This window comes from Dipodomys merriami, unplaced genomic scaffold (genome assembly GCF_024711535.1).
Source record: "Dipodomys merriami isolate MVZ:Mamm:240054 unplaced genomic scaffold, mDipMer1.0.p SCAF_41, whole genome shotgun sequence".
Classification (NCBI taxonomy): Eukaryota; Metazoa; Chordata; class Mammalia; order Rodentia; family Heteromyidae; genus Dipodomys; species Dipodomys merriami.
The window spans coordinates 12,133,410-12,147,399 of record NW_027205715.1 but is presented as its reverse complement, the minus strand read 5'-3'; the positions used below and the strand labels follow the sequence as shown (position 1 = coordinate 12,147,399).

At 42.3% G+C, this 13,990-nt stretch overlaps 1 protein-coding gene across 5 annotated transcripts in view; it reads right to left on the bottom strand.

Moving 5' to 3' along the window:
* Positions 1-13,990, bottom strand: part of LOC138807043 (transport and Golgi organization protein 6 homolog) — a 137,449-nt gene that overhangs the window by 46,274 nt on the left and 77,185 nt on the right. For 4 of the 5 annotated variants that reach the window (XM_069992616.1, XM_069992620.1, XM_069992618.1 and 1 more), the window contains exon 15: positions 1,624-1,764. The exons of the other annotated variant lie outside the window; for it this stretch is intronic. In XM_069992616.1, coding sequence (XP_069848717.1) covers positions 1,624-1,764 — 141 coding nt within the window. The remainder of the gene's footprint in view (positions 1-1,623; positions 1,765-13,990) is intronic. 5 annotated transcript variants of the gene reach the window in all.

The following is a 13,990-nucleotide window of genomic DNA, read 5'->3' as shown; positions in this document are numbered from 1 at the left end:
CAGCTCTAGGCTAGCGCTCTACCACTTGAGCCACAGCACCACTTCTGGCTTTTTTTCTTTTTGCTTATGTGGTGCTGAGGAATTGAACCCTGGGCCTCATGCATGCAAGGCAAGCGCTCTACCACTGAGCCACCTTCCCAGCCCCTGACTGAGCAGTCTATAAGAGCATATGTAGAGCCTGGCACTGGTTGCTCAGGCCTGTAGTCCTAGCTACTTAAAGATGCTGAGATCTGAGGATTGTGGTTCAAAGCCAGCCTGGACAGAAAAGTCCCTATGAGACTCTTATCTCCAATTACCATTCAAAAACCCAAAGTGGCATTGTGGCTCAAAGTAGTAGAACACAAGCCTGAAGCAGAAGAGTTAAGGGACAGTGCCCAAGCCCTGAGTTCAAGCCCCACAATTGAGGGGGTGGGGGGAAGAGCATATATAGAGCAGTAAGGCCTCTCTTCCACCTAACCTGGCCCTCCATTCCCACCACTATGGCCCCAGCAGATAACCTGGGCTGCTTAGTTCAGAATGAGAAAGGTGTGCCTCAGGGTTCATCATCCCAATGGTAGAGGTCCCCAATGGTAGATATCAGCCAGAGGTTAAAAAAAACAAACAAATTCTACATGCTGATGTCATCTATGCCTGGTTTATATTCCTTCTGAGGTCATACAACCTCCATAGGTACACACAGAAGTTAGAGGTGACACTTGCTCCTGTGATACTCTAAACTTAATGTTCACATCTCCTTTGAGAGTGATTTCTATGAGTAGGCACTATTAATATGCTCATTTTATATATAAGGGCATGGAAGTTAAGAAAGCATTCCCACGATCACAACAAAAGCAGGCCAGGAAACTACAACAGTGCCTTCCAGTTGATGGTTCAATTCTTAGCATCCCTTTCACCAGCTGAACAAATTGCTGAAGGTGTCTGAACCAGTTTCCACAACCAATAACATGGGTTTAGCAAGAGCTTTTATTTGCAACATTTGTTGGAAAAATAGGATGAGATTATATATGTTGACAATCTGCCACACAGAAGCTACTCAGGAACTGTGTGTAATTTTCCTTGCTTACTTCACATTCACTTTTTTTTTTCTTGGTTGGTCATGGGGCTTGAACTCTGGGCCTGAGCTCTGTCCCTGAGCTTTTTTGCTCGAGGCTAGTGTTCTCCCACTTGAGCCACAGTGCCTCTGGTTTTCTGGTGGTTAACTGGAAATAAGAGTCTCACAGAATTTCCTCCTGGGATTGGCTTCAAACTGCAATCCTAGATCTCAGCCTCCTGAGTAGTTAAGATTATAGCCATGAGCCACCAGTGCCTGGCCATATCCTTCTTTGTATGCTTGCTACTGCTGTGTGAAACTTTTCTTTCCAGGTTTGCTGAAAATTGGGTTCTCACATGGTAGCTCCAGGGGAAGAAGGACAAGTAGTTGTAGGAAAATGGACACTATTGCTGACTATATCCTACTGGCATACTTGCTAGATATGTGCTATATCTCTAAACAGGATGTAGTCTATATCCATCCCTATCCAACCCTGTCTCTGTCCATTCTCATCTGCTAGTATAATAAGCTTTTCAGCTTCAAAGCTACATATCCTCCAGCCTTTTCCAGGTGGATGGAACCAGAAAACTTACCTAATGTCCTGACAATACGCATGAGGACTTCTCCAACTTTCATCCTAGTCTCTGGTGTGTGTTTGTCTTTGCCGCTGTCATATCGGGTCAACAGGTCAACCAGGATTTTTTCAGGGTATACATCTGAAAGCAGGGTAACCCCTGGGATTCAAAACAAAAACAAAGAATTCATTATTGTTTAGGACCAAAAGGCAAATAAACCTAGAGGTTTATCTGGTAAACCTGTGATGGTTTACCAAAGAGATGGCTAGGGCTTTTCATTTGGAGAGATGATGCAGTGAAAGAAGACGGGATGGGGGTTCAGACTTCTGGATTTATCTATTCCCAGCCCAATGTCTAAGGTCCATCTCAGCCCTAACATTTTATGATCTGTGGCTCAAGGACATTTGGAGACAAGCTAGATTACTGTATATGATCAGCCATGGCAGGAATTCACTCAGCAGGAGACTAATAGGGTTCCTCCTGATTCTGAGAATTCTAAGGTATAATGATGAGTCTTGTCCCTGCCACACATAAGCACAGCACTGCTTACTGCCTTGACTGTAGTCTTCTATTCTAGTGCAACTTCCTTCTTAAATCTGCCAACGAGGATAACAACTTCCATAAGGTAACACTTTCAGAGCACCATGGGTATGATCAATACAAGACCTACACTTGTGGTTAGTTCCCAGGTCATCTTTAAGTCTCTTACATTCCCCTTCCTGGAACATCATCTCATCCACAACAGAACCTCTAGTGTGTAACTACAATGGTGCTCTCATATCTGAATCCACATGGAGCAAGCTCTGCAGGAATATGGTGAGGCAAATAATTCATAATTCTCAGATCAGAACAAAATAAAGCCCCTGATCTCTGGTACATAAATACAACTGAGGACAGAAAGGTTATAGCCCTCTTGAAAAAAAAAGTGAGGAAAAAGGAAATAACAAAATACATAGGGAAGCAGTATGAGATTGGCTCATCACCTCAACTACTCTGGTCACTAGTGTGGTTCTGACTTTTCTTGTAATTGTTCTCTCTGCTTCTGCTCTTTTCCCTCACTGGAGGAGGGCTCACTTATTTTCAGGGACCTTCATTTTTGTGGCCAAAGCCTCTCAACGGTTTCTCTTCTCCCTTGAGTAGAAGCAGCTTCATCTCCATCCCCATATTGCCTTGGTTCTCTGATTCATCCTGTGTCCAGCCTCTCTTTCTCACTATCCTCAGCAACTCAGCCTACCTAGCTTTCCTTTGAAGACCAGGCTGCTCCTGGAGGGTATCTGCCTCAGTTGCTTCTCTTGTAGGAAGCCTGACAACTTGCTCCAAACTATCATATCTCTGCTCATACATCACATTCATCACATAGAAAGCAGCAGCCTCCTTCCTCTCTGCCTGTATCGTTCTCTGTTTCTATCCCATTACCCTGCTTCATTTTCTCTTCAGCACATACCACCTGACAGTTCATGTTTCTTTATTGTCTGCTTCCCTCCTTGGCTCATGAACTCCACAAAGCCCAGGATTTTCTTTTGTTCCCTGCTGTAGCCCCTGCCCTGAAGTGTGCCAGTACATAGCAAGGGTTCAATAGCTAGTTGCTAAATCAGTCAATGAATGAATGAGTAAAAAAGTCTCAACGATACAGTCTCCACATACATGGCAGGAATTCAGAGAGGATGGGGAGGGAGTAACAGAAATGCTGAAGAATGTAATTATTGTTCACCTGTTTGCCATTCTGTTTAAACTGGCAATGTTGCAGGCAGGGTTCACACACCATTTCCTATGGTATAGGTTGCGATTTCATTCTTATAAAATCACATGACTATCTTTACTCCCCTCATCTGCTGAGCTGTGAAGGCTGTGAAGTGCACCTGCTGAGGTTGGCACCAATCTGCCCATCTTCTTTTCTGCCCTTTCCACCCCTATTTTTTGTTTCCCAAGAGCCTGGAAAACTTCTGTAGGTGGTCTAAAGCCATATCTCCCTGCACATGGAAGCCATCATAGTTCTATTCTATTGTATAAGGTGATGGAGAAGTCCTTGGAGGTCCGAGGTGGAGTTAGGGACCATTCCATCTAGCATAGGAAAAATGTCTGTGGTTTAAGAAAAAAGGTAAATGAACTGTTTACTGAGAGGGAGAAAGTCAACAGTTTCCAAGTTCTAAAAGGGTGAGGAAAGGAAAGTGAAGGATGGGAGGGAGCTGAGTTCCAGCAGGCAGTGTCTCCCTGACACGCTACAAGGCTGGGTATATAGTACACATCCACAGCCATCAGAGCCACTTCTCACAAGTTCCCAACTCAGACATCTGCTGCAGTTGTTTCCTCTTAGGAACAGAGTTGTGCCTCTGTGTGAAAAACTGGGGAAATGGACTTTATGAAATTGCAATCTACATGTAAGCGCTTCTGAAACTCATCTTTACAAATCTGTCCTGCTATTGTTTATTTTTAGTTTCTCTCATCAACATTTAGTAGAAAAGAGTTGTTTATTTCCATATCCTACCCCACGAAGGATTTTTTGTTTTTGCTTTTCTTATAACACTAACTTTGAAAGTCACCAGGGAGCTTTAAACACTCCCATTCTTCCATGAAGAGGCTGCCAATGGCAAAGTCCATTTCCTTGCTTCCCACAGGCCCAGGTATGTCAGCCATTGTTTATCTTCCTGCCCGCCAGCCCCACAAACTGCTGCCAAGTGGCCCTGTGACTGTTTGACGTTTACCTTCTAGGATACAGTTGCTACCGATGAGTCTATAAATCCCTCAGGATAAGATAGGGCAGTGCCTACCTTATTCACCAGTGCTGAGGAGAATCATAAATGATGCTCAAGACTGTAAGACAGGCTGGGGTGTGGCTCAAGTGGTACAATGCTTGTCTAACATGCCTAAGGACCTGAGTTCAATTCCCCCCCCTCTTTCTCTCTCTCTCTCTCTCTCTCTCTCTCTCTCTCTCTCTCTCACACACACACACACACACACACACACACACAAACTATGACAGTGAAAGGGATGAGATATTTTTGTGGCTGTTTCTGTTTCTTATCTGAAATGTTTCCTAAGTCTGACATGCTTAGGTTATGGTCTAACCTCCTCATACTTGGTAATTCCTTTGTAATCTGAAAATGGGGTAATTTCTGGGCCAGCACAGGCTTCAAGGAAACATGACCCATCAATTCCTTTGGCAATAAGAGCCAAATGATCTTATGAGAGATAGCTCCTCCTGCTTTGATCACAGGAAGATGACTCTGCACTTCAGGATGTGGTGTAAAAGGTAATATGTACAGAAGGTAAAGGGAAAGCCAAACCAGGAGTGTACCAAAGCATTCTGACCCGCGTGTTAGGGCACAGCACAGGATACGGGCAAATAGTTCAAATGAAAAAATGAAAAGTATTTCCTGTAATAAAACAGATTGTCAACTCTACAACTGTTTCTCTGCCCAGAGGTTTTCATTAAGTCAGAAATGTATTCTGATCAAAAGCATTCGCTGGAGCTAAGCAATGGTGGCTCACACTTGCAATCATAACTACTTAGAAGGTTGAGACCTGGAGGTCTGTGGTTTGAAGCCAGCCTGGGAAGAAAAGTAAATGAATTCTTAGTGCTGAAATTACTGTTAGTTTTCATGTTAATGAGACCTCTCCAGGTAAATCTGTACAATTTTTATGTTTTTATGTATTAGCTAAAAATTACCACCCAGCTGTGATGTCCTAACTTTGGGTTCTAAGTCATCAAGATAAGAAAAGTAGAACTTAGAAGAGAAGGAAAAATACTATCTTTCAGCAGGAGAGGTCTCATTAACATGAAAACTAACAGTAATTTCAGCACTAAGAATCCAGGAAGTTGCACAAACCACGGAAGTTGGTTATTAACTTAAGGAAGTATGGAGAACTCAACTGAATAGCTGGGCTGTCTTTGTAATTAAAGTCAATGATAACATCTAGCATGCCAATTTGATGTTTAGTTTTTCTAGAGCTCCAAAGCTGTGTTAACTGTGGACAAGTCCCAACAAATTTATAGATTCAGGATGAGTATTACTCAGGCCTGAAGAAAAATCAGGGTTCCATGAATGAGCTTTGATGTTGAAAGGTGAGGACTATAAGGACTTAACCTATTGTCTGTTTTTTTAGTTTTGCTTAATATTTTTTCTTTCCACATTTTTTTGTGCGTGAGTACTGTGACATAAACTCAGGGCCTGAGCACCATCCCTTAGCTTTTTTACTTCAGGATGGCATTCTACCATTTTAGCCATACCTCCACTTCCAGTTTTTTAAGAGATAAGAGTTTCATAGAATTACCTGCCTATGCTAGCTTTGAATCTCAATCCTCAGATTTCAGTCTCCTGAATAGCTAGGATTATAGGTGTAAGTCATTGGAGCCCAGCTCTTCCAAGATTTTTAAAATTACCACCAATGATCTATACAGGTGGTTTCATTTTGGAATGTCCACATATGCATACAATGTATCTTGATCAGGCTTACCTCCTCTAGTACTCTTCCCCAACTCCCTTTAATGTCTATATCTTTAAATCAGGATCCACATAATAAATTCCAACACTCAGATGATGTTAATATTTTTGTTTTCTAATGCTCATTTTAGAGGGGAAAAAGTAAAAATGAGTGAACAACCTATAGCTACTGAAGTTTGCCATACTTGCTGGAAGTCATTTGAATAATGAGATATTATTAGTAAGTAAAAACTAGCAGCACTGTTCTTTTTTATTTTCTGTGCCAATTCTGGGGCTTGAATTCAGGGCCTGAGTGCTGTCTCTGAGGTTTTTGTGTTGTTGTTGGTTTTGGGGTTGGGACCCAGGCTCAACCTCAGTATCTAATGCTTGCTTTCATTTATTGGCTGGTGCTCAACCAACCTGCGGCACAGTTCCCTTTCCAAGTAGCACTATTAATATATAGAGAGATGGAAGACATGGCCCGAGACCATAGGGCTGCCTTCTGGCCCAGCAGAACTGCCAACTTTTCTGCTCAATACCTCTGCTCCACATGGCCCACCTGGTGGCCAGCAATGCCAAGGAGAAAACACTAGAGCATAGTACACACTGAGGAGATCCTAACTGAAAACCTCACACTTTCAAGTGCATAAGAGACTAGTCTCACTCCATGAAATGTACTCTAAAGGACACCAATGTTGGCATTAAGGAGAACACCTGATCCTCTGCAGTCCACATTAACACCAGCATCTCCACTGGACCCAGATGGGCTACCAAGGGCCTGTGTGTGCTGTTGAGACCTTTATGGAAAAAGGAGGTCACAATGATAATGAAATTCATTAGTGATTCAAACTTAAGATGCTGTTAACATTAATCATGACAGAAAAGCCATATAAAAAGGAAATGGAGAGCTGGGCACCAGTGGCTCACGCCTGTAATTCTTGCCTCTCAGGAGGCTGAGATCTGAGGATTGCAGTTCAAAGCCAGCCCGGGCAGGAAAGTCCTTGAAACTATTATCTCCAATTAACCACCAGAAAACTGGAAGTGGCGCTGTGGTTCAAAGTGGTAGAGCACTAGCCTTGAGCTGAAGAGCTCAGGGACAACACCAAGGCCCAGAGTTCAAGCCCCAGATTCCCCCACCCCCTACCCACCAAAAAAAAAAAAAAAATTAAGAAACAGACAACTAAGATTTGGCTCATTTTTTATTTTGCTGGACCTGGGGCTTGAACTCAGGGCCTGGGCACTGTCCCTGAGCCCCTTTGTGTTCAAGGCTAGCACATTACCACTTGAGCTACAGTGCCACATCCTGCTTTTTCTGAGTAGTTCATTGGAGGTAAGAGTCTCAGAGACTTTTCTGCCCATCCTGGCTTCAAACGGTGATCCTCAGATCTCAGCCTCCTAAGTATCTTAGAATTACAGGAATGAGTCACCAGAGAGCCTGGCTAAAAATTAGGATTTTTATGAGTCTTTTTTTTTTTTTTTTTGGTTGGTCATGGGGCCTGAACTCTAGGCCTGGGCACTATCCCTCAGCTCTTCAGCTCAAGGCTATTGCTCTACCGCTTGAGTAACAGTGCCACTTCTGACTTTTTCTGCTTATGTGGTACTGAGGAATCGAACCTAGGGCCTCATGCATGCAAAGCAAGCACTCTACCACTAAGCCACCTTCCTGGCCCTGAGTCTGTTTTTAACTAGGGTCTCATACACCTATACTTTGTAATATCTTTATAGGCAAGCACTCTTTTTTTTTTTTTTTTGGGTCCGGTCGTGGGGCCTGAACTCTGGGCCTGGGCACTGTTCCTCAGCTCTTCAGCTCAAGGCTAGCGCTCTACCACTTGAGCCACAGTGCCAATTCCGGCTTTTTTCTTATGTGGTGCTGAGGAATGGAACCCAGGGCCTCAGGCATGCAAGGCAAGTGCTCCACCACTGAGCCACCTTCCCAGCCCCCACTCTGGTTTTCTTATTCCACTACCTACCCCCTCCACCCAAAAAATAAAATCTAAAATAGCATTGGAAATATATAGTTCATCTTCTCAGGGCTGTGTCTGGCAAACAAATATCTCTGAATGATTCCAGAGTAGAAGGAACAGGAGATCAGAAGTCAGGAAAACCTGTCAGGAATACTATGATAGCCAGGCATGGTGGCAAATGCATGTAATCCCAGCACTCTGTGAGGACTGAGAGTCTGAGGCCACCCTAGGAATGTATTAGCAAGTACATTAGCCCTGAGTTCAAATCTCAGGACCCCTCAACTTAAAAGATAGCTAAAGGAAGAAAGAAATGAAGGCAATAATTAGCACTGATTTGAAAGTAATCACTATTGGATGCATTCAGAGCAACTTACATTTCAGCTGACCATGTGTGAGATAAAGATGGCATCCGTTAAATTTTCTTTATGTAGCATTCAGAATGAAGAGGCATAACATCATTCCCTTTGTTTAAACAACAACAACAAAAACATTTACTGGAAAAAAGAAAAGAGGGGCCTCTGATACTCAGGAAAGCTTTTAGCTGAGTCACTCAGTGGAAGTTTAGGTAAGAAATAAAACATTTTGCAGTCCTGGAGTGGGTAGACTGGTAGGAGAAACACCTGAACTTCCAGCTTATTTGCAAGTTTCCATTTGACATTTCACCTCAGGCCTACACAGAGAAGCTGATGAATCAGCAAAGCTGGCTGATGTGTCAGCTTCTCACTAATTTAGAAAAAGCCAGGCTCCCAAAGGAAACTGTCCCCTGGCCTGCACAGCTCTGCCAAGACAGGGCTCAGTCTGGTGCCAGTGGCTCCCACCTATAATCCTAGCTACTCAGGAGGCAAAGATCATAGAATTATGGTTCAAAGCCAGCCATGGTAAGAAAGTCTGAGACTATTTCCAATTAAGCACTTAAAAAAAGCCAATAGTGGAGCTGTGGATCAAGTGGTAGAGTTAGCTTTGAGCAAAAAAGCTCAGGGATAGTGCCCAGGCCCTGAGTTCAAGCCTCAGGACCAGCACATACATACACATACATGCACACATAATACAGATAGGGCTCATCTTTCCAGGGTCCTGAGGAATGCTTGGTAGTTGATGAGATTTGTCCTACACCTGGGGTAACTAGCCAGCGACAGAGGGAAAGTGGAAGCTTTACCTAAATTTCTCTTTTGTTCTGAATTAAGCCTAGAGATGACCCAATGTGATGATTAGGCATGTGTTTGTAATAGGTGCCCCAGGCTAGCACTGGCTTAGAGAAAGTGATGATTGTGAAATCAGCAACCATGAGAGAGCTTCTGTAAAAGTCCTCCCAAGAGCCCTTTCTCTCCTGAAAAAGGAGCACATGCACAAAAACACTACCTATAGTATCAGGTAGTTTCCAAACCTAGTTAGGGATGCTCTCAAGAGCCACACAGGGAATTAACTTCACCTTCATACTCAGGTTCAAATCTGGAGCTAAGTTGTGAACTATAATAGATAACAGACATCTATAGAAGGGAGAGGCTTGCCTGCCTACCTTCCTTTTATTTATTTTATTTTATTTTTTTGCTGGTCCTGGGGCTTGAACTCTGGGCCCAGGTGCTGTCCCTAGCTTTTGTGCTCAAGGCTAGAGCTCTACCACTTGAGCCATAGCTCCACATCCAGCTTTTTCTGTGACTAATTGGAGATAAGAGTCTCAAGACTTTCCTGCCTGGGCTGGCTTTGAACAGTGATCCTCAGATCTCAGTTTAGGATTACAGGTGAGAGCCACTTGTGCCTGGCTATTTATTTATGCTAGTATTGAGGTCTGGATGCTATCCCTTAGCTTTTTCCACTTAAGGCTGGCACTCTACTACTTGAGTTACCTCTATTTCCAACTTTTTATTCCTTAAGAGTCTCATAGACTTTTTTTTTGCCTGGGCTAACTTTAAACCAAAGTCCTTACATCTCAGCTTCCTCTGAGCTGGCTTTGAACCTCAATCCTCAGATTTCAGCCTCCTAATAGCTAGGATTACAGGTCTGAGCCATTGGCACCTTGCTTGATCTTTTTCTTTCAGATGTCATTCTGAGTAAATATATACACACATAGTATTTCCGTTGTAGATCATCTTATTTCTAACAGTCTTGTTTTGCTTAGATGAGGAAAGTATATTCTTCTCACTTTTAATACATAATTCAAAGTGATCCAATGATAAGGTTTAAAACTTTAGCAGTAATATTGTTTCTTAGAAAGGTTGAAATTGAAAAGGTTTCTTTAAAATTTTAGTTCAGCTGCAGGAAAAAAAAAATTTAGTTCAGAGCCAGGAGCCAGTAGCTTAGGCCTGTAATCCTGGCTACTCAGAAGGCTGAGATCTGAGGACTGCGGTTCAAAGCCAGTCTGGGCAGGAAAGTCCATGGGACTCTGATCTCCAATTAAACACCAGAAAACTGGAAGTGGCTCAAGTGGTAGAGTGCTAGCTTTAAGCACAAAGAGGCTCAGGGACAGTGCCCAGGCCATGAGCTCAAGCCCCAGGTCTAGCAAAAAAAAAAAAAAAAAAAGTTCAGTTAAAAAGTAGAAGAAAAAGGGTCAAGTTGAAAAAGATACCAAAACAGTAGTATCAGATTATGTAGCAGCAATCTGAAGCTATAACAAAATTCAAAGCTTGGTAATATAAGCAGAAGAAGTAATTCTTTCATGCATCAAGTGTCAATGGGTGATTGTGTGTGTCAGGTACTGTCATTTGATGATACAAATGTATTTAGACAGGCAATGCCAATTTTACAAAGGAGTTCAGGATATGTTGTATGCTCTGTGAATAACGAGGGCACAGAGAGAAGGGAGTGATAAAGGGAATAGAATAAGGGTAGGCATCCTGAAGATGGACAGATAAGCTGTGTTGCAAAAAGTGCTACCACTCTTCACCAGCAAGGTAACTCCCATACAGAGCCATCTGTATAGTTAATCAATGTGGAAAGATTTCACAGGCTTCCTAGACAGAATTGCTACTGGCAACTGCCTCCCATTGATGCCTTAGGATACATTCTCCAAAGAGAAGTAACTGGCTCCAAGGGTACAAACATTTTCACTGCTGTCTTCCACAAACATTCCAATTAAATTTCTTACCAAGAGTGCTAATGGAAATTCCCATTTTAAATCTTGCCTATTAATGAATTTGTACCAATTTATCTGCTAGGTATTTTTCTTATTAATCCCTAGGAGCTTTTTATGCAATAAAATAATTCACCATTTGCTTGTCCTTAAAAAAAAAAAATTGTGTCTGGTGGGCAGGCCTGTAATCACACCATGTGGGAGATTGAAGTAGGAGGAAGTAGAATTTTAGGGCAGCCTGGGCTACCCTATAAGAATGTGAGGAGGAGGGGAGAGGGAGAACAATTTACTGAGATGTAATTCATGTACCATAAAAAGTTTGATGTGTACAATGCAGTGGTTTTTAGGATATTCACATCGTTTGTGCAACCATCAGCACTACTTAAGTTCCAGAACATTTTCATCACTCAACCCCCCCAAAACCCTCCCACCCATTAGTCAGTTTCCTTTTAATGACATTAGTCATTTTCCTTTTTTTTTTTAACCAGATCCCTTAGCACTTGGCAACCACAAATCTACTTTGTCTCAACAGTTACGAGCTTACCATTTCTGTTGCAAATCTCTTTTCCATAATTATACTTTACATTTTAATTAAGGTTCTTTTCAACGTGAGTTTAAACTTTTAGGATATCAGATCTATTAATCTTTCTGATTTCTCCATTCAGAAACTAGATATATTCTCTTAATGCTTCATTCTCCATACTTTTCTTCCTTTCTGCTTTGTTCTACTATTGTTTTCTTTAGCTATATCTACTGCAAAACTCACCCACTGTTTTTTATTTTAGTTTTTCTACTATTTTATTTTTAGATGTTCCATTATTTTAAAAAATCTATTGTATCAGGGATGGGAAGGTGGCTCAGTGGTAGAGCGCTTGCCTTGCATGCATGAGGCCCTGGGTTCGATTCTTCAGCACCACATAAGCAAAAAGAAAAAAAGCCAGAAGTGGCGCTGTGGCTCAAGTGGTAGAGCGCTAGCCTTGAGCTGAAGAGCTGAGGGACAGCGCCCAGGCCCAGAGTTCAGGCCCACGACTGGACCCCCCCCCCAAAAAAAATCTATTGTATCATTTTTTCATTGTTGTTTCTTATTTCCTAAAGGTATTTTTCTTTCGTTCCCTTCCTCTCTCCATCCCTCTCTCCCCATTTCCCCCCATCTCCCCCTCCCCTTTCCTCCAGTTTGTAATGATTAGAGAGATCAGCTGATAAACAACTGTCATATAGGGTAATGTATTTAAAATACATTGAAAAGCATCAAAGAGCTCATAAGAAAGTGACAAATTACCAAGCCAACCTCTGAAGAGAAAACCAGAACTCAATAATAAACACACCATCCCCTCCCCTTCCATCCTCTCCCTCACTTCCCTTGTGCCAGATCTGGGGCTTCCATTCAGGACCTGTCCCTGTATGTTTTCCTTCTAGCCTAGCATTCTACCACTTGAATCAGGGCTGGCTTCAAACCGTGATCCCGGTGATCTCAGCTTCCTGAGTAGCTAGAATTATAGGCACCAGTACTAGGCTCTTCCTTTCTTTTTGGGTGCTGGGAATCAAACTCAGAGCCTTGTATATTCTAGGAAAACACTCTTCTTAGCTATTAGTTACCCACCTCTAGCCCCTAAATGTGGGTTCTTATGATGTGTTTATTCTTAAGAGTTCTGGTTTTCTCTTCAGAGGTTGGCTTGGTAATTTTCCATTTCCCTGTGAGCTCTTTGACACTTTCTAAAGTGTTTTAAATACATTACCCTATATGACAGTTGTTTATCAGCTGAGTTCTCTAATCATTACTGACAATGCATAACAAAAATCTTTTTTTTTTTTTTTTTTTTTGGTCAGTCATGGGGCTTGAACTTTAGGCTTGGGTGCTGTCCCTGTGCATTTCAGCTCAAGGCAAGCGCTCTACCGCTTGAGCCACAGCGCCACTTCTGGTTTTCTAGTGGTTTATTGGAGATAAGAGTCTCACAGGCTTTCCTGCCCAGACTGGCTTTGCACCATTATCCTCAGATCTCAGCCTCTTGAGTAGCTAGGATTACAGGCGTGAGCCACCGGTGCCCAGCTACAAAAATCTTTTTCTTCTAGATTTTATTTTATATTTTATTTATTTATTTATTTATTTTTGCCAGTCATGGTGCCTGTACTCTGGGTCTGGGCACTGCCCCTCAGCTTTTCAGCTCAAGGCTAATGCTCTACCACTTGAGCCACAGCACCACTTCCAGCTTTTTTTTGCTTATGTGGTGCTGAGGAATCGAACTCAGGGCCTCATGGATGCAAGGCAAGCACTCTACCACTGAGCCACCTTCCCAGCCCTCTTCTAGATTTTATAGTTCACATTTAAGAGTATATGTTTTAATTCACCGGACAAATACAGTATGGGTGAAGATCTCTGTAGTTGGCTAGCATATCTATTTTTCCTATAAATTCTGTCATTCTAAACAAGAGACTTCATTCTAGGGTTCTTCCTTTATACCACCTTTACTGAGCTCTGAGAGGAATTTATTTTCCCTTTCTCAAATACAGGTGTCCACCCCCTGACCTAACTGATGCATTCAGTGACCTAGTGTCACATGGGATGGCTACCAACACATAGTGGTAGAAGATGAAACACAGCTAGGCTGCAGCAGTTATAGATGTTCTAGGAGCTGTCATTTTCCTGGTTGGTCCCCTGTGAGGAAGAACATCTGGAGAGACACAAGCTGGATGAAATGGTGCTACTGATTTAACCATTTGGTTGCTGAACTGAGAGACAAGAAATAATGGACATGTTCCCTTCTATTTAATTAGTATTCTCTGACTTAATAACTTCGCAAACGGAATCACTTTACAAACTAAATATAGACAATTATTATGGTCTGGTATCTAAGCAACCATTTCATTAAGAAAAGCGCTACTTGGGGAAAAACATCTGTTTGTTAGTAAGGTTTCTGCTGTCATCATGTAATTTC